General features: G+C 48.9%; 2 protein-coding genes across 9 annotated transcripts in view; one reads left to right on the top strand and one right to left on the bottom strand.

Moving 5' to 3' along the window:
- The window catches only part of LEF1 (lymphoid enhancer binding factor 1), a 120,039-nt gene extending 117,931 nt beyond the window's left edge, over positions 1-2,108 (top strand). For 4 of the 8 annotated variants that reach the window (XM_032333100.1, XM_032333098.1, XM_032333095.1 and 1 more), the window contains one exon: positions 914-2,108. In XM_032333100.1, the coding sequence (XP_032188991.1) occupies positions 914-993 (80 nt within the window). In that variant the 3' untranslated portion in view covers positions 994-2,108. The remainder of the gene's footprint in view (positions 1-913) is intronic. The other 4 variants (XM_032333099.1, XM_032333097.1, XM_032333103.1 and 1 more) reach the window with 2 other exon arrangements.
- A 10,714-nt stretch (positions 2,109-12,822) lies between these two features.
- HADH (hydroxyacyl-CoA dehydrogenase) overlaps positions 12,823-27,772 on the bottom strand; it is a 47,627-nt gene continuing 32,677 nt past the window's right edge. The window contains exons 5-8 of the mRNA XM_032333094.1: positions 24,277-24,366; positions 20,457-20,529; positions 14,644-14,760; positions 12,823-13,720 (exon numbers count right to left, since the gene is read on the bottom strand). Coding sequence (XP_032188985.1) covers positions 13,602-13,720; positions 14,644-14,760; positions 20,457-20,529; positions 24,277-24,366 — 399 coding nt within the window. The 3' untranslated portion in view covers positions 12,823-13,601. The remainder of the gene's footprint in view (positions 13,721-14,643; positions 14,761-20,456; positions 20,530-24,276; positions 24,367-27,772) is intronic.

The following is a 27,772-nucleotide window of genomic DNA, read 5'->3' as shown; positions in this document are numbered from 1 at the left end:
GTGCGGCCTCCTTGAGCGGGGGCTGGGAGGTGGGCACGGTCCTCAGCCTGAGGCTGGGGCCGGGCTGGATCCCGGCAGAGGGACATCCCGTCTCCTTCAGCATGCAGTCCGTTCTGATCACCCCACTTGGCCCCAGCAGCTGGCGGCTCAGCTGCCTAGCCCAGGCCTGTGAGGCCGTTTCTCATCTGGAACAGCAGTGTGAGCCAAACCTTTGAAAATCTGTGTTGCAAAAGCACATGTGAATAGGGGTCTGCGGGCTGCCTTCCCTGTGGGTCCAGGCTTTACTCCTTTATCCTTGGAAAGGTAGGGTCCTTCCTGACTCTTTGATTCTCCTGTGTGCAGGCTCTGTACCTTGCTGAAATTTCAGACCCCATAGGGCTATAGTAGGTGCTAGCCTGCTAAACAGGGAAAGGCTAGCTCGACAGGAGAATGGGAACTGGAATGGGCATTGCAGGCCTCTACAGTCCCCAGCATTCTGTGGCTGATTTGCTCCTGTTTTGTGAATTTCAGTAGCAGCCTACGTACATAGATCATTTCTTCACGGTTTTCATCCGTCCTCTTGAGGGACAGTGTTGACAGTAGTTGCATTAATGATAAGAGCAGCTCCCAGGTGGCTGGAGTGCCAATGGCCCTAACACTGCTCAGCCTGCCAGGGGTTCCGTCATTCCATGTCCCCGTGCACACAGGCACACGCATGTGGAACCAAAGCAAAGTCTCTGTTAAGTAAGATTTACCCTCTAATGTAGTCCGAGGACTTAGGGCTACCATAGGGCTAGCCATTTTAGCCATCACCCAAGTCAACAAAGTGGACTAACTCTTAAGTGCAGAGATCTTAAGACATGTACTGTATACCACAGAGGCCAAAGGCCTGTGCACATGCACACTAACAGCTTCTCATTTGTTCCTTCTTGAGGTGGAAAACGAAGCTCATTCCCAACGTGCAAGGCCAAGGCAGCGACCCCGGGACCTCTGCTGGAGATGGAAGCTTGTTGAAAACTCAGACTGTCTCCAGGGCTTGTCCAGTCGACCCCAGTGGAGAATTACCACCACCTTCACCCTGAGGTCAATGCTAGAGACGCTGTTCCATAAAGACAATCACTGCCAAACCCCTTTCATCTTCCTCAAGAGCCAAGTTCCAAAATAAAGTGTAAAGGTTTCCTAAACGAGAAGTACAGAGCCCCCGAGAATGCTAGCAGGCCGAGCAGCTGCCCCCCTCCTCTCCGCGTGCACTTCCCAGAGCGTCTTGCGTCCATACCTGTAACCTTTTGGCAAGGACAGTAACTTGGCTACATCCGCCTGCCAGGAGCGACTGGAGCCGGCAGCCAGCACATCCATCACCAGTGTCCCGGTGGGGGACTTTGTGGAAGAGTTCCCTCTTTGTTTCCGTCTTCATTTCCCCCCCCATCCTCCTTTCTCCTAAAGCTTTTATTTAACAGTGCAAAAGGATTGATCTTGTATTTGCTTTTTTTTTTTTAACTTGAATTTTTAAAAAATTTTTCACTTTTTAGTTTAAACTTTCTTGTTGTATATTTTGCTAGCTATGAGCTTTTGAGTAAAATTCAAAGATCTGGAAAAGTCTGAAATAAAAAATGAAAAGAAGCCGCCCTTTTCTGAGCGGTATCTTGTCAGACAAGTGGATTCTCTGTGAATTACTTGTAACAGTGGCCTCTCCGTCCTTGTGAGGTGTTTGATAGAGCTAAGTCCACGGAACAGCCAAACCCACCCTGTCAGTAGCAGTGGGCAGTCCTAGTCCATTTTCTTTTTCTTCTGATCACCTTTGTTTAATGGTAAACCTTAACCGATACTTTGAGCAGGCCGGTTTGCAGTGAATTTTCATTTCTTTCCTTTTCACCCCCTTGTTGTAAAAAGCCCAGCACTTGAATTGTTATTACTTTAAATGTTCTGTATTTGTATCTGTTTTTATTAGCCAATTAGTGGGATTTTATGCCAGTTGTTAAAATGAGCATTGATGTACCCATTTTTTTTTTTTTTAAATAACAAGGCACAGCCTTTGCCCCAAACTGCCATCTAACGTTTGTCATTCCAGTTTGAGTTAACGTGCTGAGCATTTTTTAAAAGAAGCTTTGTAATAAAACATTTTAAAACAACGTGTCCTTTCCTTAAAGAGTGAAGTTCCTTGACCCTCCAGAGCTGGTGGTGATGAACCGAGTCTGCGGGCCAGGCCCAAGCTGACTCTTCCACACCCGAGGCGTGCCGCCATGCAGCCTTCTCCCGGGGCAGCCCGGCCCCTGCTGTGGGAAGGCACCTTCCCCTTTCTCCAGGACACGCAGTCCTCACAGGTATAGACCTAGAAAGGGGCCAGTGGAAAGAAGACGGCCACCAGGATGCAGACAGGAGTGAGTTTCTTCTGCCCTGAACACCGCAAACCAGCCTCGTGGGCTCCAGCCGTCGGCAAGTGGGCAGGTCATTTTCCATCATCAGAGCTCATCTGTTCTCAAAACGGGGCTCCCCAAAGCAAGGGGTCCTGTGCTGAAGATAGGTTATAACTCCCACTGATCTCCCAAAAATCAACATTATCCCAGTTTTCAGTTTCTATTCCGTAATTTTCTCTTAAGCTTTTATTAGGCTAGCATATAAATCAGTAGCTGACTTAGCAAAAACCATATTTAAAGTTTAAAACCAGTATCTTACGGGTTGCCATATCTTGAACTAGTTTGAGAACCACCGATACCCCGGTCTAACTTAAATCTCCTGCTGAAAGGGTCGTCTGTTTCCCTTTCCCAGGCTCCGGTACAGCTGGGGAACAGGTGGCAGCCACACTTGTACTAACCCTCCACGGACTGTACTTGAAGATTGCCATGAAATCACCTCTCCAATTTCTCTTCTCCAGGCTAAGTGATCCCAACTCCTTGAACCTTTCATCATCAGTCCTTTAATCATTTTCGTTACTATCCTCTGGAACCTCTCCAGTTCCTCATCATTTAGTCCTGAACGTGAACCAGAGGAAACTCCATTACGTTCAGGAGACCTACTTGTTAGAAAGGTTTCATATTCATTTTTGAAAATCATCTGACTCTTCTTAATAACACGAACCAAGCAGTCTAATGCTGCCATTCAAGCTCCTTATGGGAGTTAACTAGAAAATCTAAACAAAATGGTGTAGGAGGTGATACTTATGGGTTACTTTTGGGGAGGGGGGGTGAGTAGAAAAAACTTATACCAACACAGTGATTGGCTCCCCCTGGATCTTAGAAGGAAACTGATTAGTAATAGTCTCTTAAAAAAAAAAAAAATTGTTCACCAAGTATGAGCAAGGACACGAAGCTGAAAATGGACCACCACAAGTCCTCCCTCCTTCAGTGGTTCATCTACATTTTTATGACCTAAAACAGTAAACAAGGGCACCTGGGTGGCTCAGTGGGTTAAGCCCCTGCCTCGCGCTCAGTTCAGGATCCCAGGGTCCTGGGATCGAGCCCCATATCGGACTCTCTGCTCAGCAGGGAGCCTGTCCCCCACCCTCCCTGGCCCCTCTCTCTGCCTGCCTCCTCTACCTACTTGTGATCTCTGTCAAATAAATAAAATCTTAAAAACAAAAAAACAGTAAAAAATGCTGAAGAATGGGATCGTTTGCAGCTTTGAGTCATTCCTTCCACCAACTTGGTTCCCTTCTAGTTTTCTACATTCCTTCTAGAATAACCTGTTTCTCCCAGATATCTTTGACGTCAGAGCTCGGTGCTCATTCCTGGCCCACTCTACCAAAACCCTGCTTTCTGCAGGCAGCAGAGCGGGCAAGGAGAGCTGGGAGTCTCCGAGGGGCACGGCCCAAAAGAAGGCATCCTGGGGGCAGCTGTGGGCAGAGGGATGCACCACCGGCTCTGCCTCGTTTGATCTGGGAGTGATCTGGCTCCGTTCCCTGCAAGCTCAGAGATGAACTTTGTGCCAAGAGGAGGAGGATGGGTCAGCCTCTCTGGAAACACTGCCTTCCTCTGAGGTCACAGCTGGTATGCTGGTCCTCACGAAGGGGTGTTTTCCTCCTGGTTTTAGTGTGTGAAGTTGCTAAGGTTGCTGGCAACTACCTGTTGAGCTGTTTGAAGGGGCCTTTGAACTGTTTCTTGACTACAGATGTCCCAAGTACAATAATTTTTTTTTCCAGAGTTTGGTCTCAGGCTGTGACAACATGGAAACCTCTAATCAAGGGTCTGTGAGCAGTAACAAGATGCCTGTGTGGCTTTCCTTTTAAAGGAGAAAAATCTGGAGGGAGTAATGCAGGGTTCTGACAGAAAAGAGAAACTTAAATGTTCCACATGACATAGTAGTTGTTCTACAAATTACATTTACCACTTCTGCCACAGGATATCATTTTCCATACATAAAAACCTGGGGAATGTCAAGAGCTGCCCCATGAAACGTAATTTCAGAGTTCTTATAAAGGGTTAATAGCCAAACTATATAAAGAACTCCTACAACTCCATGGGGGTGGGGGACCACTCTGATTTAAAAAAACAGGCAGAGTATCCGAACAGGCATTTTCCAAAGAAGACAAACAAATAGCCAACAGGTCCATGACAAGATGCTCTATATCATTAGTCATCAGGGAAATGCAAATCAAACCACAAAGATACCACCTCCCACCTGGTGGAATGGCTGGTAACAAAAAGACAAGAAATCACATGTGGGAAGGGTGTGGAGCCCTCATGCACTGTTGATGGGAATGTAAACAGGAGCGGACACTGTGGAAAACCATGTGGAAGTTCCTCAAAAAATTAAAAGAACTGCCATATTGGACCGAGAAGTTCCATTTCTGGGTACTTATCCAAAGACAACAAAAACACTAATTCAAAAAAATACATGCACCCCCATATTCATTGCAGCACTCTTTACAGTCACCAAGATATGAAAGCAATCAGAATATCCACCGATGGAGAAATGCATAAAGAAAATAGGGTATAACATACACAATGGAATACTATTCAACCCGAAGACAAAACGAAATCCTAACATCTCCAACAACAAGGGTAGAACCTGTGATGGTTTATGCTACCTGATGTAAGTCCACCAGAGACAAATACTGCATGATCTCACTTAGATGTGGAATCTCAAAGAAAACCAAGAGCTTACAGATACAGAGGACAGATCGGGGGTTGCTTGAGGATGGGGAGGTGGGTAGACGGGGTGGTGGCAATAATGGGTGAAGAGTGTCAAAAGGTACAAAATTCCAGTAATAAAATAAGGCTGGGACGGGGAGCACAGGGAGCTCGGGTGGCTCAGTCAGTGAAGGCTTGGGCTCGGGTCATGATCCCGGGGTCCTGAGATCGAGTTCCGCATCGGGCTCCCTGCTCAGCGGGGAGTCTGCTTCTCTCTCTCCCTCCACCTGCCACTCTCCCTGCTTGTGCTAATACATAAAATCTTTAGGTAAGTTCTGGGGATGCAATGTATAGCACAGTAACTGCAGTTAATAATACTGCAGGGCATATTTGAAAGTTACTAAGAGAATCTTAAAAGTTCCATAAAAGAAAACTTTTGCAACTATGGGGATGGTGATGTGAACTGGGCTTTTGGTGATCACTTCACATTATCTACAAATATCAAATCACTATATTATACATACACCAATAATCTGTTATATGTAATTATACTTCAAAAAACCCCAGCTAAGTTCTAGGTATACATACGTATGCAAAAATCTAAGCTGTTTTTTAGTAGAAACTGAGTAGTTTGACTACAGCTGGGCATTTTCTTTTTTTTTTTTTGACAGAGACAGAGCAAGAGAGGGAACACAAACAGGGGGAGAGTGAGAGGGAGAAGCAGGCTTCCTGTTAGCAGGGAGCCCAACACAGGGCTCGATCCCAGGACCCTGGGATCATGACCCAAGTCGAAGGCAGATGCTTAATGACTGAGCCACCATACACCCCATACACATGAGGTGCCCTATACACATGAGCATCTTAATTGGAATAGAAAGATGTGATTCTAAATGTATTGTGGGCAAAAGAAGATCCTTGGCGGGTGGGCCACGGCTTAGCAGGTACCGTTTTGGAAGCAGCGGTTCCAAACTTGCACAGTGCTTTACTGGGAAGACCTGCATGACCTCGCTCCGCAACCAGGAGTCGTCGGAATGGAGAGCAGACGGGTGGGCGTGCAAGAGCTACTACTTGGAATAAACATTGCAGGCACGAATCAACTGAAGTGAACGCTTTATGTGGTAGGTAATACAGAATTAACAACTTTCAGTCAGAGTTGAAGAACTCAAGTGAAAACTTGCTGTTGACTTACACTTGAGGAAACAATGCGAATGGTGGGTATCGTCAGCAGACCCGTGGGTGGCAGTAATGACCTGGTGTAAAAAAGCAATGATCGATGTGCCCACTGAAATACATTCTTCCCGAGCACCTGCCAATGGGCAAGACCCTAGAGAAAAGGTTTTCCACTAAGATTGTTCAGCATCTCCAAGTGTTCTCCTGTTCTCACATACAAGCATCCTCTCCCTGAGTGGTAATCTGGACTTTAAAAAACTTTAAAAGACTTTGAAAAAGTTCTCTTTTGCCCCTTCCATTTGTTCTCAGAGGTGAACACGCACGGATCTGTGTGATCATTTAATGTCTGGGTCACTCCTTGTAACCTTCTCCAAGGAGTTAACGAAGGGAAATGGAGGACATGGTGACCATCAGGGGCCCCCTTAGGCAAAACACAGAGGTGGCAGCTCAAAGGTTGCCCTGAGAAGGGGGGTTTTAACTGGGAAAGTCCCTGTTGACAACTGCCAAGTGTTCCGGCAGCTCAAGGTGGTCGGCTGGGGCTGCACCCAAGGCAAGGAAACAGGGTCTTCCACCAGGACAGAGGGGGCCCGTGGGGAAAGCCTGGGCTTGGAGTCCCACAGAGGGGAACAGCGTCCCCTCCCAGTGCTGCTGGGTACTGTGCACTTGACCCCTGCAAACACGCTTCCTCCTGGGCTGAACAGCGAGGTCACAGACCCCCACGGGCTACAGGGAGTGGGAAATGAGAGCGCCACCTGGCCCGCACACAGGAAATGACTCACAAATGCATTTCCCTTTGAATGGGCTTAGAATTTATTAAACATATTTCGTCTGGTATGAAGCGTGTTGTTCTCGGATCACCTGTAGCCATAGAGCATATGAACATTATGTCTTCTGCTCACGGAAGCAGTTGGTAACCAGGACTAACCAATCTGTTCTGGACCAAAGATCAACAAAATACTTCTCCCCAAAGGGCAGAATCTGGATCGTACTGGGTCATCTGCTCTGATGTGTTCATTCAATCTCTCTCAATCTATCATAGCTGGAGATGTTACGGGCTATCCTGAGTTTCTGCTCCCCATTAGATGTGCGGAGGAAATCGGTAGGGCATGTGTTACTTGCCCGATGGAATGAGAATACTGCATCCAAGTAGCAGACTGACTCGCACAACTGTTTTTCCTTTGTGGCCACAGTGGAATTCATAGATGAGTCACTTTTCTTTTCTCCATCTTCAGCTTGTCTCCGTATTTGAACTCATGGAATTACTGAATTATGTTCTATACTGTAATGATATTTTCTACCATAGAAGGCATGAAGCAACCAAAGTAAAATGGAGTCCTACAAATTGGGCTGTTGTTACAGTTTTTTTTTTTTTTTCCAGGTTTTATTTATTTGAGAGAGAGCGAGAGCACGCGTGCACATGAGCCAGTGGAAGGGCAGAGGGAGAAACAGACTCCCCGCTGAGGGACATGGGGCTTGACCCCAGGACCCTGGGATCATGACCTGAGCTGAAGGCAGACGCTTAACTGACTAAGCCACCCAGACACTCCCAGGTCTTTTTTTTTTTTTTTAAGACTATTTTTAATCTCTACACCCAATGTGGGGCTCAAACAACCCAGCGACGAAGAGTCCCACACTCCACCACCAAGCCAGCCAAGCATCCTTGTTGTCACAGGTCTTTCCAGTCAGCTCAAATGCAGAAGGGGTAACTGAGTTTTAAAATCGAGCTTGCCCTCCGTGCCCTGCTCTGGAGAGGCCCCTCGGTGCTCACCCAAGGGCATATAAAAGCCCCGAAGTGCCTGAACAGCCCCCATCACTTTCTCATACACCAGCGTCGTGACCTAGGCCTGCGGTAGGCTCCCAGTTCTAAGACTCCAGTGAGCTGGGACTCTTCTCTCCTTGGTGCCCAGTCCAAGGGGACCAAACCCTTCAGGCAGCCCTTGCAGAAGTGGGCCTGTCTCTAGGAGCTTTCCACCTGAATTCCACCCTCAATATCACAGCCACTCCAACTTTATTGAGACTTTAGGATGGCAGTCTCTATTCCCTCCTTCAGGCTTTCCACCCTACCCCACCATCTGTCCTGCAGGCTGGGGGAGTTCAAAGGGGTAAATCAGAGACCCAGGAACACAGAGGCTCAAGGAGGCTGTGGTTCGTTTTGGAGGGGGTCGGGAGCCTGCAGACCGGAAGACTCTGGAGGGAGGTGTGCTGTCCCTTACTGACCTCCCGACATTCGGGATTAGCCGTGAATTTAGTAAAAGGGCACTATAAACTCGTTCTCCCTCCCAGCAAAAGTCAACCCCTAACACGCACAAGACTTCACAAGGACAACAGAGAAAATAAAGATACAAGCACGAAGAGACCTACCACGGGCCTAGGACTCGAGAGCCGGGTGCCAGCGCCTGGACGAATCCACCCGGAGACGGGGTGCTAAAAGGGAGCAGGTGTCCCCAGAGCCCGTGCACATGCCCTTGGCTCTCGGCCGGGGCCGCGAGTGCAGATAGGGTCAGCTGGTGCCGGCCGCATGGACTTCACAGGGAGGGACCGCTCTCTGCTGTTTCCCTTCCCTGAGCCGCACACCCACCTGATGCCAGTTAAGGGAGAACGTCTCACCTGTTGCCACGGCGGAGGGGAGACGGCCTGTTCTCCCACGGGGGAAACTATGGTGGGGGGAGCAGGGGAAGTGGGGAGCAAGTGGGTAATGGGCACCACCGGGCAGGGGCTTCCTGCTCGGCCTGCCCAGCCCACCACAGCTCCATGTAGAGGAGGGCACGCTAGCTTGCACCCTCGCCCTTCTCTAGAGCTTAAACATGGAGGCCGGAAGGTTCTGGAAATCTACCTTCCCACAAGTATACGCCAAAACCCCCACATAGCTCCGGAAGGAGGTCTGGGGGCTCAGACCTTCAAACCGCCCCAAGCAGATACTTCATTCACACACGGACTTCCCTCCACTCCTCGTTCTGGAGACTTCTGGGTTTCCTGGCTTCTCAACCTGGGATTTCGGAGACCAGTGGCTGTTCACAAGGAAGTAGCAGGAAGCACTTCCCATTCCAGGCTCTCCTTCCTAATTAATACCTACCTGCCCAAGAACAGCCGACATTTTCTGGTGGAACATTCCGGTAAGTGCATCTACAGAAATGAGGCTAAGGTGTCACGCTAAGAGACACCCAGAAAACAAATGCCCACCACACTCAGGTGACAGAAGCTCCGTGGAGCTGAGCCCCAGAACCCAAGCCTGCTTAACCCCCAAACCCAGGGTAATCATCATTTATACGGATTCGTTCTGTAACAGCTGCGGGTGGTGAGACACACGGCCTGCCTCGTTCTCTGGCCTGCAAAGGGGTTCTGCCTGGACAAACCACATTAGGATAAAATGGAGTTGAAGTTTTCTCCTGTTTGTACACCACTATTTCTCTACCATACACGTTAGAACCTTGGACACATCTCTTCTGGGCACTTGCTTTCTTCCTGGGGTCTTCTGTCAGCAGCAGTCTGTCGCTTATTTGATAAAACAGAACTTACCTGAGCAGCAGTCGCCTCCCCATGCGCTCCCACCTCCCTCACAGGGGGGACCAGCACCTCTCCGGTGCCTGGAAAGGCCCCCTGGGGTGGCTGAGGGCGGAGTATGAGGCTCCGGCCCTTGTCCTTTTACCCAGGCGGCCCAACAGCCTAACTGCCAAGGCTCTTTTATAAGACGGGGGCCTGTTCTCAATCTTCAGCCCTCTCCCCCCAGGTGTAAAGGGTTTGGGACTCTGCAAGCCAATAGGTTTTCAGGAACATTCCCTTCCAGATCGGTCAGAGAGGAGGGAGGTGGGGCACAAGTAGCCTAATTGGCTGGCGGGGTGCTCACCATTTTTAATCCATCAACCCAACCTCCCCAGATGGGTACTGTCACTTCGTCCATCCTACTCGAGGCCCCCAGGGGACAAACACCCCCCCCCCCACCAGGTTACACAGGGAAACCAGGGTGGTGCACAGCACTAGAACCCAAGTCTGTTTAACCCCAAAGCCCATGCCACTCATCATTTATGCTGATTAATTCTGCAACAAATACGCTGGTGACTCTAAATAAAACGCCAAATAGAATTAGTATGTGTGATGGGACTTTTCTTTCCGGAACTGAAATTTGTTCTGCCACTGATCAATTTTTTTTTTTTCATACATACATACATACATACATACATAGAGTGAGCACACACAAGCATGGGGAGGGACGGAGGGAGAGGGAAAAGCAGGCTCCCTGCTGAGCAGGGAGCCCCATGTGGGGCCAATTCCATGACTCCGGGCTCATGGCCGAAGACTGAGCACTCAGGCGCCCCCATCGACCAATTTTAAAAAAATATAATTTACACAACCAAATGTGTTGAGAATATAGCACTGCTTCCATTGTTCGAAGTGTTTTTCAGATTACTATTTATGTAGCATCAATGCCTATTTCCAAGAAGAAAATGAGCCCCACAAAATTACAAGGAAGTAGCCACACCTTGTACTTTTAGATAGACTTAATTGGTTCCCTAGGTTGAAATGTTATGGGGGCTAAAATCGAGGTGAGACGAGACAAAAGGTTGTTCACGAACGTGTGGGAAGTGTAGCTTGCAAACCGAGAGAGGAAGCGCACAGCGCACACGGTGTCTGAGCCGGAGCTCAGGGAGCCGCGTGATGCTGCCCTGCGGCGAGCGACTGGGCCTCCTCCAGGGAGCTTCAAGCTGATGTGGGACCCAGCCAGAGAAATCACCGCCCCCTGGCACCCGAGGGGCCCTCATTTTGTACCACTGGGATAAAGTACAGAAGTTTCTCAGCTCCCAGAGCCGGTCCCCCCTTACCACCCACCCCCGCCCCCTGGCCTCACCATCGAACAGTCCCAGACGGGACATACACCTTAGGACGTGTCAAGATCCAACCACCCTCCCCTCCATGAACAGTGAATCTTACAGACATTAAAGGGCCACGGCTTCGACTTTACAAAGACTTCTTCGAGAAGCACGGAAGCGGTGCTTCAGAGACCCCCATCCTGCTGGATGGAACGCCGAGCCAGGCGGATGGCTCAGCTCAGAGCTCAGACGCTTTTCCCGGTTAGCCATTTCACCCACGGTACGTTTTCTTTCTCCTCTCAGTTGTTACTTTCTCTTCTAGGAATAAAAGTATCACTAGGAGGGACGACAGGAGAGAGGGGGAAATAAGTATCCTCTTGACTGAAAGCCTGGTGGTTCCTTTCCAGATTCCAGTAGAGGTCCCCGCTTGCTGTGTGGAGGAAGGGCCAGGGCCGGTGGCTCCAGCCAGACTCGCCTTCTCCCGCACAAGGGCCACCGAGCAGCCCCCGAGGCCCCTGCCGAGGCCCAGTCTTTAAGCATGGGTGCACCCCGGGAAGCAGAAACCCGAGCAGGTCCGGCTGGGCAGCGACCCAGCCTGCGGGGGACGCAGAGACCAGGGCACACCAGACTGGGACAGCGGCCCCGCCTGCCAGTGGCGACAGATGTTCACACTCCTGCCTGGCCCCAAGCATGGTGGAGGTGGCGGAGGCCAAGCCTGCGGACTTTTCGGTAGTCTAGAAGTGCATTTAAACACCTAGGCTAGGAAGAGACATCCCGGCAGGGCAGCAGTCGCATCAGGGAGTACTTGCTCTCCGGGAATTCCACGGTCCGGAGCGAGCCCTGCAGCTCCCGGGGTGAGCGCCCCAGTGCCCGGGCCCGGCCCTGCCGTCAGAGCGGGAAGGAAGTGAGGGCTCCTGGCCGAGGTCAAGCAGCAGCCTGAGCACAGCAGGGCCCTGTGCGACCACAGGGGACTGGGTACTGCAACGGTGGTGGTGTCACAGGTGCTTCCTTTCTTTCGTTAGGAAATGTTTTATAAGAATACCCTAAAAGTTTCCTAAGCCAGGCTCTACGTGGGTAGAAATGTACCATATTATTTTCCCGTGATGCTACAGAGTCAGGAAAAGGGTTAACCAGACCATGACACAGGGGTGGGGGGGTGGGAATCTCTCAACCATGAGAACTGTGACCCAGGACACCAAACAAGGACAGCCGTGTTGGGGACGGCCCTGTGTGAAATGTCTGGATTTGAGATTTTCAGACGTGCTATTTTGCTCTGACCCAGTTCTGCGACCTCGGCGCGTCCCTTAAGCACTGTTACCGGGGCTGCTGGACTTGAGGGTCTCTGATGTGTTTCCTGCTTCAAATTTCTATCTTGGAAGACACTTTCTCAACTCCATGATGAAAAGAAGCTTATGTTACACTATTTCTCTTTGTTGGCAAAGAAGAAACAGATGCTCCTTAAAAATTGTTTTCTGTGCCCTTACTACTGCTTTACTGGTAAGAAGTCTACGGAGTGACAGTGGCAGGCCGGTCCCACCGAAACGCCTACTGCCGCTGCGGCGGTATGAAAGTAACAACAGGGGCGTGGGGGAGGTCACTCGGTTAAGCCATTGCCTTAGGCTCAGGTCATGATCCTGGAGTCCTGGCATCGAGTCCCGCACTGGGCTACCTGCTCAATGAGGTGGGGAAGGGGGGAGTTCTGCCTCTCCCTCTGACCCTCCCCCTACTTGTGCTCTGTCAAATAGATAAATAAAATCTTTTTTAAAAAAAATTGTAACAGGCCAAAGAAGATGGGGCAAGGCTTTTGACTAAATCACCAACCTTTACTTCTGTAACCATTCAAGCATGTTACAATTTTAAATTATACACGTTTATTTCAGTTCAGATTTTCACAGATTAAAAGCTTGCATTTTATTAGAATCAATTTACAGGCAGTCTGTTGCAATGATTTCTCATGGGGAAAAGAGAGAGACAGACAGACAGACCATCATCATCACTGAGATTCTGGATGTGAATGAAACCTCTTCCCGCAAACCAAGCACTTGGAGACAGGCCCACCGACAGCCCGAGATGGGTAAAGACATGACGTCTCAGGTTGTGCCCCAAATACACGGTAAGGCTTGCAGCTGCGGGGAGCAACTGTTCTCGGCCAGGCCAGGTGCGGGTGCTGCTCACGGCGGCACCTCCCAGCCACGCCACCGGCAGCTCCTCACGCTCCCACACGGGAACACCCAACACAGCAGCACCCAGAGCAAGAGCCGGCCCCTCCACAAGTAAGGGAATCTGGGCACTTCTTGACAAAAATGGTAAGGTTTGCTCCAAGGCACTGAGGGTGTAAAGCTTTTCAGAAAATACACAGAAATGAACAGACTGAAAAAGGGAAATCAGTTCTCAATGGTGGAATCTGCCATTACGACAAGTAGTGTAAATAATTACGTCAGCTAGATTATAATCAAAATGCACATCGAACAGACTGTGCTGTGTGAGGGAACGTCCGACCACAGAACATTCCCGTGGGCACTTGGGGGAGCTGCTGGCATGTGCCTCCGGGGCTTCCTCCCGGAGCCAGACAAGCTGAGCCTCACTTGTACTTGTAATAACCTTCGCCAGTCTTCTTGCCCAGCTTGTTCTCCGCTACCAGCTTCTTCAAGGACGGAACAGGCTGAAACAAGGGGTTCTTTGGATCTATTTCATACCATCCTATTGAGAGGAGGGAAAAGGGCTTAGGATGGAGCGTGGGATTATTTTGACACCTCAGCATCCCTAGGGCAAGGCAGGGGCTGGAGCTTGGGAGAAGGGGCCCTGCTCTACTGTGGCAGAGGCAGGAGGCCACTGGGAGGACACAGCCGGACAAACCGTGGCTGTCACAGCTGGCTTCACGTGGCCCCGCCACTCACGCAGTCTCCTCCTGGAAATGGTTGATACCCACAGTCCAGGGACAAACACAGAACCAGTGACTCTGCCCCCTGGACTCCTCAGTGGCACCAAGAAACGACTTCTGGAGTACATGTTAAAAACTGGGATTTGGTGCCACTGGGATCTGGCAGGCTCATTAAATCCAAAAGTTCACGCTTCACTTAGAACCCTCCTTGTTCCCCACAAATACTTGGGTATTCTTCATGAGAGGTGGGAGCAGGAGCTACACTAAACTTTAGGAGCCCAGTTTTCATAATTATCTTTACCGTCTTCAGAGCCACTAAATAGATATATTATTGTCTTTAAAGGAGGTTAGAGCTCCACAGAAGTGGAGGTCACACAGATGAGCATTTATGATGGAAAGACACAGTGTACCAATGTCCGCTTCCAGTGCGATCCTATCCCACAGAACCATTAGCGGAAACCGGGGAAGGGGTACAGGGGACCGGTCAGTGCCATATTTGAAACTTCCTCTGAATCTATAATTGTTTCAAGATGAAAAGTTTTAAAAATAAGCTACCCTGTGAGGAGATGCTGGCAAGCACATTTTTCCTTTTCCTGTCATCTTTTAACTTGAATCTTTAAGTTGGTGGGAAAGAACTCTAGAAGGTCTGAAGTTACGGTTGTGAACAGGCACTGTAATTCCCAGTCAAAAGAGACTACCTCAACTGCATTACAGAAAGATAAGAGAGAAATCCAATTCCTACCATCCAAGATGAACTTCACAGTATCCAGCCCCACGTAATCGAGAAGCTCAAATGGGCCCATGGGGTAACCAGCTCCCAGCTTCATGGAAGTATCGATGTCCTCCTTGGATGCATCACCTGAGGACAAGAGGGCAGCACTGAGCCATCACTGTATTTCCCACGGTTCTCCTTGTCACACTGATAACCCCAGAATTCAGTTTTGCAAATCTGCATATTCAAAAAACATCCAAAGTCAGGATTTCTGGCAATGGTAAGATTTCATCACAGAGGTACACGCCAAACCCACCACAAGATTTCCAAAGCCATTCCGCCAAGCTGTTCTGCAAGGTCCATTCGAGAGCACTGCTACAATGCTGACGCAGGGAGAAGGCCCTGGTGGCCTGGAAACATTAGTTATTTTTAATGGACTGGGATTTCCCAACATCACTTAAAGCTTAGAGCATCATTTTTACTGATAAACAGGACCTTTTTAAAATAGGAAAGAACAAACCTTTGTATTTTTATATGTATTATTATGCATATTTTACTTTTCCAGCATGTGCTTTTTCCTTGGAATTTTACCCTTCACTCTTATGGTCCTCGGGCCACAAGAAGTCTCTCAGACAACCTGGTTCCTTTTCTCCAAAATGAGGAATGGGAATAGTCTATAACAAGCTTATTTTATGTAGAATTTTGTTCCAAAATATAAAGAAATGGTGAATTATACCAGAGCTAATTGAAAGGAGAAAAAAGTTCAAATACTCCAAGAGAATTTTATACCTGAACATGTTTCAGATTTTTAGACATGAAGAATAGGAGCTACTTGTATGTATATGTATGTATATATATGTATATACATATGTGTGTGTGTGTGTATGTGTGTGTAGTTAAAAGATTTATTTATTCACTTTAGAGAGAGCACGAGTGAAGCAGAACTCTGGAAGGTCTGAAGTTCTCTGAGAGAGAATCCCAAGCAGACTCTGTGCTGAGCACGGAGCCTGAAGTGGGGCTCAATCTCATGGTCCTGAGATCCTGCCCTGAGCTGAAACCAGGAGTTGGACACTTAACCAATCACACCACCCAGGCACCCCCACACTGTATTTTTTAAAAAGTCTATGAAATACAGTTGAAGGTGATTAAAATACCAACTGATTATTTCCTATGGGTGACATTATTAGTGCTTCAGTGATTTGTCAACCAGGGGTGCCGAGAATCACAATTTTGAGTTTTAGGCTATAAGAAAGCAAAAAGAGCAAAAATGATCAAATACATCAGCTTCAGGTGGCATCCTTCCTTCCTTCCACTTTTATTTATGTCTGCTCCATACCAGGCACCAGAGACTTAGGATGAGACAGAGAAACACCAGACCACCACTCAAGGACTCATGATATAGCGGGACGACTCAGATGTGTAAATCAAAAACTTCACCAACCCCCCGTTGAAGATTCATGAAGACCGACACGCCTCTGCATGGGCAAAGGTGAGAGATATAACTGCAGTGCCCACATTTCACCAAAACCCACTCACGGAGGCCCAGGTCCTGGAGGATGAAGAGAATCCCAAGGGACGGGCAGGCAGGAAGAGCATGCCAGGCAGAGGGAAAGGCATGCACCAAGGAGAAATGAGCAAGAACACAGCAGGTGATAAATGGATTCTGCTCAGAGGCCTTCACTGGACCCTAAGACTTCTGTGGTGTTAAGAGTCAGAATGCTAAAAGACCACCCAGCATGCGCCTCTCCTGGCCCAGCACCTGCTGCTCCCTGAGCCTAGGGTCCTCCCTCCTCCAACATTTGACACTTGCTTCCCACATGCCTCTGCTCATGTGTCCCTTCATCAGAGCACCCCACCCTCTCCCTGCATATAAACTAGCAACTGGAAGAACTCCAGGCTAGGACTCCCGCCATCCTCTTCCCTTTATCTCTCTCCAGATTACTGGTCACAACCTAACACGGTGTCTACTGCTTCATTCGCTGTGGATGGCTCCCTTCATTAGAATATCCGCTCCTGGGAACAGAAATCTCATAGCACAACAGTCCCAACTTACCTAAAGCCATTTCATCAAATCTATATTCAAGGACAAACAATGAACCCTGGAGGCAATTCTGTAATTCCAAATTCAGAGACTCATGTGAAGACTCTTTTATTTCAAAAAACAGTATGAAGATAAAGCATATCAAAGAAAAAAGATCTAAGGGCGCCTGGGTGGCTCAGTGGGTTAAGCCTCTGCCTTCGGCTCAGGTCATGATCTCAGGGTTCTGGGATCGAGGCCCGCATAGGGCTCTCTGCTCAGAGGGGAGCCTGCCTTCTTCTCTCTTTCTCTATGCCTGACTTCTGCATACTTGTGATCTCTCTCTCTCTCTCTGTTTCAAATAAATAAAAATAAAATCTTAAAAAAAAAAATTAAAAAAAAAAGAAGAATCTAAGCGGTGTTACAAAGTCAGCAACTCTAAAAATTCTCAGTAATACAGAGCAAAAGAGGCAAAAAGAGGGAGAAATAAAGCACACAGATTGCTGTTCCATGTGGGAGTTAAATATGGAACTGTGCTTTAGACCAGTAATTCCTAAACTTGTAGAGAATCAAGCACTTCACTCAGAAGAGGACACCTGCCCCAAATAAAATGCAAACACAAAACTTCACATCAACTTCAGGAGGTTCATGGGGCTTCCCACCTCTCCCCAGTTAAGAGCCCCTAACTCAGTGAGCCCCCAGACCTCCTGCTCAGTGGGGAGCTGGGAGCAGCCAGATGAGTTTCCTGTTTCCTAGGCTGGCTCACCAGCGCCACCTACCAACCACTCTCGGCATTAACAACAAACCGGGCAGCACCCCTACTCCCTTCTCCATCAACAGCTCCCTAAGTGCCAGTCCAGGCACTCTGGGCCTCGATAAAGAGGAGACGCTTCCCAGGCCCCAAAAGAAAAAAAGAGTATCCAGCAACAGAGGGACACGCCCTGCCAAAGGGAGGAGAGTGGCAACCACCCTGAGGGAGAGTCAAGCTGTAAAGAGAGGGAAAAGAACACAGATCAGGACCAGCTTGGAACCCCAGGAACATCAGGCAGGACCTTGTAATAACAGTGGGAGTAAGGTCCGTTGGCAGAGGGGGAGGCGCAGGGGCAGCAAGGGCAGAGGGGAAGCTGAGAGCAGCTTCTCCGGGAAGGGAACTGTATCCGGTGGGCTACAACAGAAACACCGAACAGGACTTGAGCAGAGGAATGACAGGGCGCAGCGTGTCACACCGTGATGGGGGCCCCCACCAGCCCAGTCCTCCCAGAAGAGCTGCCTGGGGCCTGGCAGGAAGGGGCCTCCAACAGGTGTGGCAGTCTGCTACAGGGCACCAGCCTGCTCAAAGATCTGGACAGAAAACGGCCAGGATGAGGGGGACCAACTGCACCCACCGGGCCCCGCATTACAGCACGAACGCGTGAGAGCCACGCAGAGTGAGGCCAGAAGCCAAAGGACTGAGAAGGCAGGCCCGAGGAAAAAGCCACGAGGCCAAGAGCATCAGAGAGCAGTGGCGGGGGACAAGACGCAGTGTCCCCAGACGCCCCAGGGAGCTGGCCAGCGGCGCTGGTGCAGAGCCCTCAGTCACCCAGGGGGCCTGAGTGGCCATGACAGAGGTGACTGCTCTAATGCCAACACAGCCCCCCACGGGGCCTCCCCTACTTGGAGCGGCACTTCGCCATGCTCTGCGCATAGCACACACAGCCCAGCTTGACAGGCTCTGTGAGGGACCAACTGTGCACGTCCCCAGAATGCAAGTTAACCCCCTGCCCCCAGGATGAGATGAGATCATGGGTGGAGCCCCATGAAGGGATGAGAGCCCTTCCAAGAGTCAGGAGAGCTCATTTCCCCTCTCTGCTCCCTGCCATGTGAAAATACGAGGCGGCAGCCGTGTGCGTCCCAGAAGAGGCCCTCGCCAGAATCCCAGCATCTGGCACCCCGGCTTCCAGCCTGTGGAGCCGTGAGAAATCTGAGTGTCTGTTGTTGATATACCACCCAGTCTGCAGGGCTGGTGTTACCAGGGCCCACACCGACCGAGATGGTGTCATACGTAGAGGAGCTCTCCGGAGAAGCTGGGAAGAGGCTGGGCAAAGCCAAGTGTCAGAGTGTCTTCGCTGCACAACTCCGCTGCCGGCCCCGAGCTTCCTCGCCGTGTGTGGGGAGGTGCGGCAGGCAGGGTCTCCTCGCCCTCCCGGATGATGTGACAAATGAACAGGCAGGGCAGACAGGAGAGGAAGGGTCCAAACTAGTTCAGGTTTCAGAGGAGAACTGACGCGGTTCCACCAGCCGCTGAGAGTGGGCGCCCCTCTCACCGGGCCGGAACGGGGGGCAGTGGAGACTGGGCAAAGGGGCCTGGTAAGAAGCCCGAGGTAGGATTTGTGGAGTCCAGACCGCAGTGTGCCTCCTGGGCACATGCCCACCCCACACATGGCCCTAGCTGCTCCCGAAGCCAATGCTCCAGCTCCCAGGCTTCAAGAAGCCACGGGGATAGAGGCAGAGGGGCGAGCAGTGCCGTGCTGTCCTGGGCAGCACCGTGGGCAGCGTCTAAGAACACGTCCACCGGGGCTCAGACCCCCCCTATCCAGCCTCACCTCACAGGGCAGGGTGGGGGGTGCTGATGAAGAAGGTCAAAGGGACCACTGCCAGTGGGAGGGAGCAAAAGACAAGAAAACGCCTCTCCACTTACGATCAGATACAAGGTGCATCTGAAAATATATCAAAGTGACAGTATGTTTTAGTGAGGAAAAAAAAACATTAAGAAGTAGATTACCCGCATGCTACATTCTAAAACATTACACTAAAAAACAAACAAAAAAAAACACCTGCCTTTCAAAGTAGGGTAAAATGCTTCACACACTCTTTGAGGTGTAATTAGGCATATTTGTTGATAGATAAACACAGAAGTGTTGGTTTGATCTTAGAGCAAAAGTGTGGCAAATGCTTCCATAAAACAGAGAAAAGTTTTAATATTTAAAGCAGATTTTGAGGAAGCAAATGTGCTTTCATCTCTCTGAAGAGCTGGTATAAATATTTTGTTTCAAAAATGACATTCTCAGGAGCAAGCATTTGTGAATGAAGTAATTGAAAACAATTACACTTGCTTTTTATCCAGTCCTATTAAGGCCTATTTGCCTTTGAAGCTGACATGAGAGTTACCTTTCCAGAAATGTGGTAGGGAAGGGAGGCAGGAGAATGCACACCATTTTATAACCTTGGACCATGTCCCAAGTTCTATAATTTTATAACAGGGGAAATCTTTCTTTGTAAACCAACAGGTATTGAGAAAAACATTTGAGACCATTCTTAAGGTTAAAAAGAAATCATCAAATCACCATGGCATCACTTAGTAAGGATGGGGAAGGCTCTTAGAAATAGTCATTGTCCCCTATTAGCCTTGTCACTTACCTCCCATCATCTGTCACAGAGTCACAAATTTCAGAACTTTAAGGATGTTAAAGGTCCCTTAGTCCAGTGATTTTTACACTATTACTATTTTAAGCAGGAAACTTTTCATCAAAAGCAGAGATTCAGGCTATAAATCCAGGCTGGTCATGCAGCTGCTCTGGCTGACTGTAATTGGGTGCTTGGGGGGAGAGGGGACATTCCAGAGCCACATCTCAGCAGCTCAGAGGCCTCACAGGGAACCCAGAGGGGCAGGGGGACACAACAACAAAGGTCCTGGGGTCCAGAGGGAGGTTGATTCACAGAGCTAAAGGAACAGAAGCACCTCCCATAGCCTGCAAGGCCTCACCACTTCCACAGGGCTGCTTGAGAACCAGGGAGCAGCACCGAGAGCTAAGACCCACTGCCCCCCAGCGCGGATCAGGACAGCTACCTCGTTCGTACAGCCTGACCGCTTCCATGAGGTATGGCACCAGCAGACGGTTCACAATAAACCCCGGAGTGTCCTGTTTTAGGAGAGAAAAATCAAAGACAGGTGAATTTTCACTGAACTTGATCTTCTGCGAGTCAGCAGACTGCCCCTTCTCCCTCTGCATCATATGACCTGCACTGACAAAGCTCAGCGTTCTCAAGGTTTCTTTTGAACTCCCAGCATGGCCCTACTTCTATGGTACATGACAATTTATCCAACAGTTCTAATGCTTTATAAAAATGAAATAAGATCAAGCCTAGATGCCCTCACTGCAGGAATCCTGAAATAAAGGCAGATGAAGGCACAGAGGTCACTGAAAGACTGCAGCTCGGAGGGCAGGCCGTCTCGGCTCGAATGCTAACAGTTTCTGACACTGAGACACTCTGAAATCAGGCTCATCACGGGTGAAATGAGAGTCATAATTTCCACAAGTTGTGAAGACAACTCAGAAAACACACAAGATGCTATGCACACGGCCAACCCTCAAACGGTGGCCCTTCACCCCTCTCCCTGCCTGGACCCCTTTCAGGGCTCTGGAAAGAGCACGCACCACCATCTGCACGCTGAAACATCTGCACAGGAGCGCCACTGCCTGGACTCCCTGCTGCCATCTTTGGGCTACTTGGGCTGTTCTCACACTCCAGGGCACCGTGCCAGGCAGTGCAACTGGGGACAGGTGCCAGGGCAGAAGGTCCCTGCACCCCGGATGACCCCCTGCCGGGAACCACACACCCCTTTCGATTTCCTCATCATTACCATGCTAATCAGCTCTCTTGGAGGTCTCCTGTGGGATGTGGTCTCTCTGGGGGAATCTGTGAGGCAGGCTGGGCTGGTAATTTTTTTTGGTGTTATTTCTATGAAGCTGATTACCACTAAGTAAATGGTATGAATTTAAACAAAAGGCTGCAATGTTCCTGCAGACAGAACTCCTCGCTATTGCCCTGGGCCCTGTGTTCCCTTTCTAGTACACACACTAGGCCCTCAATAAATGTACAAATGAAAGCCAGCCTGCCCCCCTCATTAGTCTAAACTAGCCTGACTGCATGCTGTATAAACTAGGCAGTAAAGCCACTGGATTTGTCCCTCCTGTAACTCTGCACAAGCAGAAAGCATGTCCTACTCCTAGCTCCACAGGACCACAGGGATGAGCAAAACAGCTGCATCAGCTTAACCACAACTGTATTAAGGAAAAGATGCTGACTTTGTAACTAGGGCCAAAGTGCTTTTAAACCTCAGAAAGTTTACTGTAGAAGCTCAGGACAGGGCAGACGAAGCACACTTCTATAAGGTTAGAAGTCAGAAAGTACCCTGGGGAAAATGTTTGCTCCAATGAGAATACATGGAGTTTTATACAGTTAATATCCACAGAGCTCAATACCAAAAAAGTGCTAAAACTCACAAAATATTCAAACTCACTAGTAATCAAAGTTGTTCTCATTAGAATAAAATGGCATTTTGCCAATAAGATTACTGGCAAAAGGGTTTTTTCCCCCTCATGCTAATATTCAATGCTGCTGCTGATTCAGAGAGACATGTACTCTCACGATATTGATATGTAAATTGTACCGTAAAGAGACACAGTCCCTTAATAAAGCAATTTAATTTTATGTAACCAGATGCCTTATACTTTTATACTCATTTATTAAATATGCTATATTTACTTTACTATGTGTCAAGCACTGTTCTATGTACCTTATAAATATTAATCCATTTTCTCCTTATGATAAACCTGTGAGATAAGCACTATTATTACCTTTACCAGGGGGAAGAGGACACTGAGGCCCAGAGAGGTTAAGTAACTTGCACAAGATCACACAGCTAACAAGTGCCAGAGCCAGGATGTGATCCCAGTCATGCTGGCTCCAGAGTCCATGGTCTCATGCTTTCCACACCACGTTCTCAAGAAGTCTCACTATGAAGAAACACACAGTCCGGGTGCATCAGCATCATCTGCTATGTTGTGTGTTGGTCTGCTGTGATCCTACAGGCCAAATCCAGCCCCCAGCCTGCCTCTGTACTGTTCCACCACCTTGGCACAGCCACGGGCCCTGCGTGTACTGTCTAGGCCGCCCCCCGCCGCTCCACCCACCCCCAACAACAGAGCCGAGTAGTTAGAGCAGAGACCACATACCGGAAAACACTATCTGGCCCCCTGCAGGGAAGTGTGCTGACCCTTGTTCTTCAGGGTTGCCTTACACTGTCTGGACACTTCATCGAGAGCCCGAGTAACTGACCCAGAAAGCTGGAAGGTATCACCCAGAAAGAGTTCTGAACATGATGTAACAAGGCAGTTTTATGAGATCAGGGAGTTCTGATTCCTGCATTTGCGGGGGCCACTCCAGTGGAAGAAGGGATCCTCACTCTCTGTGAATGAATGATTATGCTGCTAAGGACAATCACTGCCTGCCCCACATTTCCACTTTCTTATCTAGTTTTTCATTCACTACACACAGATGCTCTTTCTCACACCGTTACTACTTTCTGCCATGAACAAAGCATAACCCAGTGAGAGAGTGCAACTTCTGGTTATTTATTGGACTTAAAAAAAAAAAAATCCAGTCAATGTAAAACCACTAAACAGGGGTGCCTGGGTGGCTCAATCATTAAGCATCTGCCTTTGGCTCAGGTCATGATCCCAGGGTCCTAGGATCGAGCCCCACATCAGGCTCCCTGCTCAGCAGGAGCCTGCTTCCTCCTCTCCCACTCCCCCTGCTTGTGTTCCCTCTCTTGCTGTGTCTCTCTCTGTCAAATAAATAAAATCTTTAAAAAAATTAAAAAAACTAAAAAGGAAAACCACTAAACAAATCAAAAGTGAGTGCTAAAAAATGAGACTCCCTAAGAAGGCTACTCTCCTGGACGGGGGGACAGGCACGTAAGCCTGCTCTCTCAAGCCTATGGGTGGGGGCCATGCCGACGGAGGACTCATTCAGAGGATTCAGAAACAGACCTTTCCACAGAAAAGAAGTGACAGGAAAGAGTATGGTCAAAAAAAGAGATACACACTTACAAGACTTTTTAACAGTATGGCACAAGTACCCATTTAGAAAAACTGCCAAGTCATGCAGAAGTATAGTCCTGAGCCTTGGGAGGACTAAAGAGGAGCTAGAGGCAACGGGGACGGAAGGAGAATGACCGCAGGTGACAGCAGCTGGGGTCATTTCACTTACACCAACGGAGTGCTGGAGTGTGGCAAGAAGGGAAGAAAGGTGGGAGGCATGCTTCCCACAGAGCCCTGCTTCTTAATGAAAAACAAGACACAAAACCATAATGCCACACTCCCTGAGAAACAGCTTCATTAATCCGACTTGGGGAAGTAGGCTCTTCCCCTCTCTCGTTATTTCCCTAGCAACCTGTTGCGCTCTTTCCCAAAGTGAGGCGCTGGTTTTCAGTTTGGGGACACACGTGTCTACCACGCTGTCGCTGACACACAGGCTCCATGGCTCCCCCAGACCCAGCAGAAATTAAAGCCAACGGGACCACATAAACCATTTATGGAAACACAGCAGCCCATCCACAGACAAAAGCCAAGACCCACTCTCCTCAACTGAAGCCCTGGCTCTCCTCAGATCTCAAAGGATCTATCAGAGAGCCTCGGGCAAGGCTTTGGGTCCAGCTCCCCTGCCAGCAAACTAGAGAAGAGGCCCAGCTTGCTCTTCCCAGCCCCCAGACAGCCCTGTCATGGGAGTGTCCCCAGCCCTCACATCCTTCTACAGATGAATTCTACCCCAAATGAGTCAGTTCTGAGGAAAACCACCCCCTTCCCAAAGTACCTATACACTACCTTGCAAGAAACAGGATGCTTTCCCAAGGCTTTGGTGAAGTCTATCAGAGATTCATAAGTCTTCTGGCTGGTCATTGGTGTTTTAATGACCTGGAAATGCAAAGCAGAGGATTATGACCAGGGAGTCAGCAAACAATTGCCACAGAACAATTCAAGAAAATATTGATGTAAAGTGTCGATACAGAAGGGGGTAAAAATAGTTTTAGTTCCATAATATAAGAATCTAAACCCAGAAACAAAGCGTTTACCAAAATGTCCACATTAAGACAGTGAAGAACTAGGGGTGCCTGGTGGCTCAGTCCATTAAGTGTCTGCCTTCAGTTCAGGTCATGATTTCAGGGTCTGGGAATTGAGCCCCACATCAGGCTCCCTGTTTAGCAGGGAATCTACTTCTCCCTCTATCCCCCCACTGCTTGTGTGCACTCTCTCAAATAAATAAAATCTCTTAAAAAAGGATAATGAAGTACTACAAAATGTACAAAATCAAGGCTTAAAATATAAATGTGTTTGTGTGTAGGAGAGTTTTATAGACTTTCTCCCTGAGACAGACCTGGGTTCAAATGTCCATCACACCACTTACTGGCTCTGTGACCCTGGGCACATTTCTTGAAATTGAGATGACACTAAGTTCACTCTCCCCACCTCAAGCAGCTGAGGTGAGGTGACAATGGATTAGATCAGGAAGGGAAGCACTAAAGGTAGGAGGCAGAAAGTGCTCAGGAAATGCTGACTTTGATATTGTTTTACTCAGTACTGTTACTATACTTCAGGGAGGTAATGGGAGGTCTATGGAGTATGACAAGTGCCCTTATAGTACTCTGCCTGGAGTGCCATCTTCTGGTCCAGATGGGGAGACTGTGCCCCCAGAAAACAGAGTGATTTGCCCAAGTTACAGCTCTCTGGACACTGGGATGAGTATTCACCACCACCTCTGCCCCCAATACTCCACTCTCTCTCACACAGATGCCCCAAGAACAGGCTTATCCTAGAGGAAGGTTTCCACTTCCAGGACACAGGTACCCCAGGCTGGGCCTACCACCTGACGTGCACCTGGGGAAGGCTCCTGGCAGCCCGCTGGACCCCAGAGCTGCAAGCAAGCAAAGGCCCAGCCGCCCTGCTCATAGAGGCCGCTGCCACTCTGGGAGGTCTCACCAACCACCTCACCTGCAGCCAGCCCCAGGACACAGTTAGCACACCTGTCAGCAACTAGATTTTGGCAAATGGAGAGACCCAGGTGAATTTAAACTTAAAATTAAAAAAAAAAAAATTATATATTATATATACACACACACACACACACACACATATATATGTGTATATATATATATGATGTAAATGCCAGTAAAGGAACTTCAATGGGAGTCAAAGCAAACAGGCTTGGCTTCTACTTTAGACCCTTTATATGAGGTGAGACAACTCAGTCAACCCCCGTGCTTCACCTCTCTACTATGAAACAGGGATAATGATATCTGCCACGTCCTGCGTCTTGCAAGAGGGCTGTGTGGCTTAATGAGCTAGTGTCTGTGCAGGATGAAAGGTGCCATATAAATGGAGAGAATTACCACCACCCGTCTTTTAATGTGATCCCAGTTTGGGGTGTGGCTGTATGTTATGACATTAAGTGAATGAGAAGCACAGACAAAAGCACCAGGACGATGGGGATGAGGAATGGGAGGAGATGGACCAGAAACTGCTCTGCAAACACCTTCAACCCAACAGCAATCCGAGAGTGATGCAAAAGGAGGTGTGAAAAGGTCTCCAGCAGAATCCTGCAGATTGAACTAAGACGAAGGCTGCTAATTATAGAGTTTCAAATGTAATTTACTGATTTAAAGGAGTCAATAGTAAAGATTTTTTTAATAAGAGGAGGCATAATATTTATTCGTCCATTCAACAAGCAGCAATGTGCTACAGATATTCCGTTTATAGCTCCAATACAAAGTCTGGAAAAATACACCTACATACATACGTGTGAGTCCTGTCCCAAGCAGAGCAGAAAGGCTCAACTTAGGACATGATTCACTGTCATGCTCACCACCAGCGACACATATGTGAACACCCAAGAATAAAAACTGAATAGGGAGTACTTTTAGAAAACATTTTCTAGAAAATGGTAACATATGCTAAGCATTGGCCTTTAACAGCCAACACCCTACCTTCCCAAAGACACAAGCCTACACTATTACATAACTGCAGAAGAAAACAGCATTAGAGTCTAAAGGAAATGTATACAACGTGTCTTTATCTCCAAACACACGTACCTGACACAGTGACTAGGAAAGTGATTAGTCCCTAAGCACCGAAAGGTTGAAAATTCCATCCCACTTCTTTGGTCTTCTCTGCTTCTTTTATTGCCCCCCACCCCCCAATTCTTCAACTTCTTCAAAAACTTCCTTCATACGGGAGAGTACACGGGAAGCAGCTGAGGAGCAATGCTAGCAGAACAGATAAATTCCTACCACAGACAGCTCAGAGCTGTCTTTGAGAGAAAATTTAGGACATACAGTAGTCATTAAAAGTGAATTAGAATTAGAGGTGAATGCTTAGGCAGGGGATGCAGGGGTAAGGGCATGCGAGATGAAAGATGGAAAGGGCTGGCAGGAGAAGGCACCAGGGGAGAAAGCAAACCCCAAGACTCTCCCAGGGAGCCCCGGCCCACCCCCGGAGGTCTGCCTGGCTTCACATCCCCCACACTTCGCACGGCAATAACTCTTCAACCCCAGAACAAATGCTACTTTAACAGCGGTTGCTCCTCAGACCCTGTAATTAGCCCCCTGTAAAAGGCAAGTTGCCACATTTCAGGTGCAAATTGTCTATTGTGACTCGTCTCCCTGTACCCAAGTCTCCAAGCAAGCAAGCAAGCAGAAGTGACCCCAACAGGATCATCAGGGGCCCCACTCCCCTCCAAAGGTCTGTGCTCAGCAGGTTCAGGCTATGGAGAGCTGCTTGAACAGCTACGATCAAAACACCGGGAGATGGGCCTCATCTGGAGACAACAGTAAGGCCTGATTACCTGGGCCAGAATTCACCCCAGTGACGGTGGACTAGGGGGTGCAGTGGCTCCTGTGTTAAAACAGGCTGATAAAATTCCATTCACAGCCTGGAGCATACTGACCTCACTGAGACCGTATGAACACGTGTGGCTCTGGCCTCTGTGGCCTCCAAGAGCCAGTGGTCTGCAGTGCTGTCTTCCCAGTCAGACGCCTCTCCCTGTACTGCCCAGCCCATATGGCACAAAAAAGTAAATGACATCCCAAGAGTTAGGATCCCTCCCGGACCTCACTGGTCAGACCACCGGGCTGCAGAGAAACAAAGCACAGAGGCCTCCCTACATATCAGGGGCTCTCTCTTCTTCTGGCTCTGTGCCCCAAGACACCTTCCACCCACCCAACAAAATCCACCTGGAGCCACCACCCCCCCAGATGGCAGAGGGGCATGAGTCTGAGAGCAGGACTGGCGGAGCTGGCGAGGCAAGCAGACGGACACAAGCACACGC

Source organism: Mustela erminea, chromosome 2, assembly GCF_009829155.1.
Source record: "Mustela erminea isolate mMusErm1 chromosome 2, mMusErm1.Pri, whole genome shotgun sequence".
Lineage (NCBI taxonomy): Eukaryota > Metazoa > Chordata > Mammalia > Carnivora > Mustelidae > Mustela > Mustela erminea.
The sequence above is the reverse complement of the archived record's forward strand: the minus strand, read 5'-3'. Positions and strand labels throughout refer to the sequence as shown.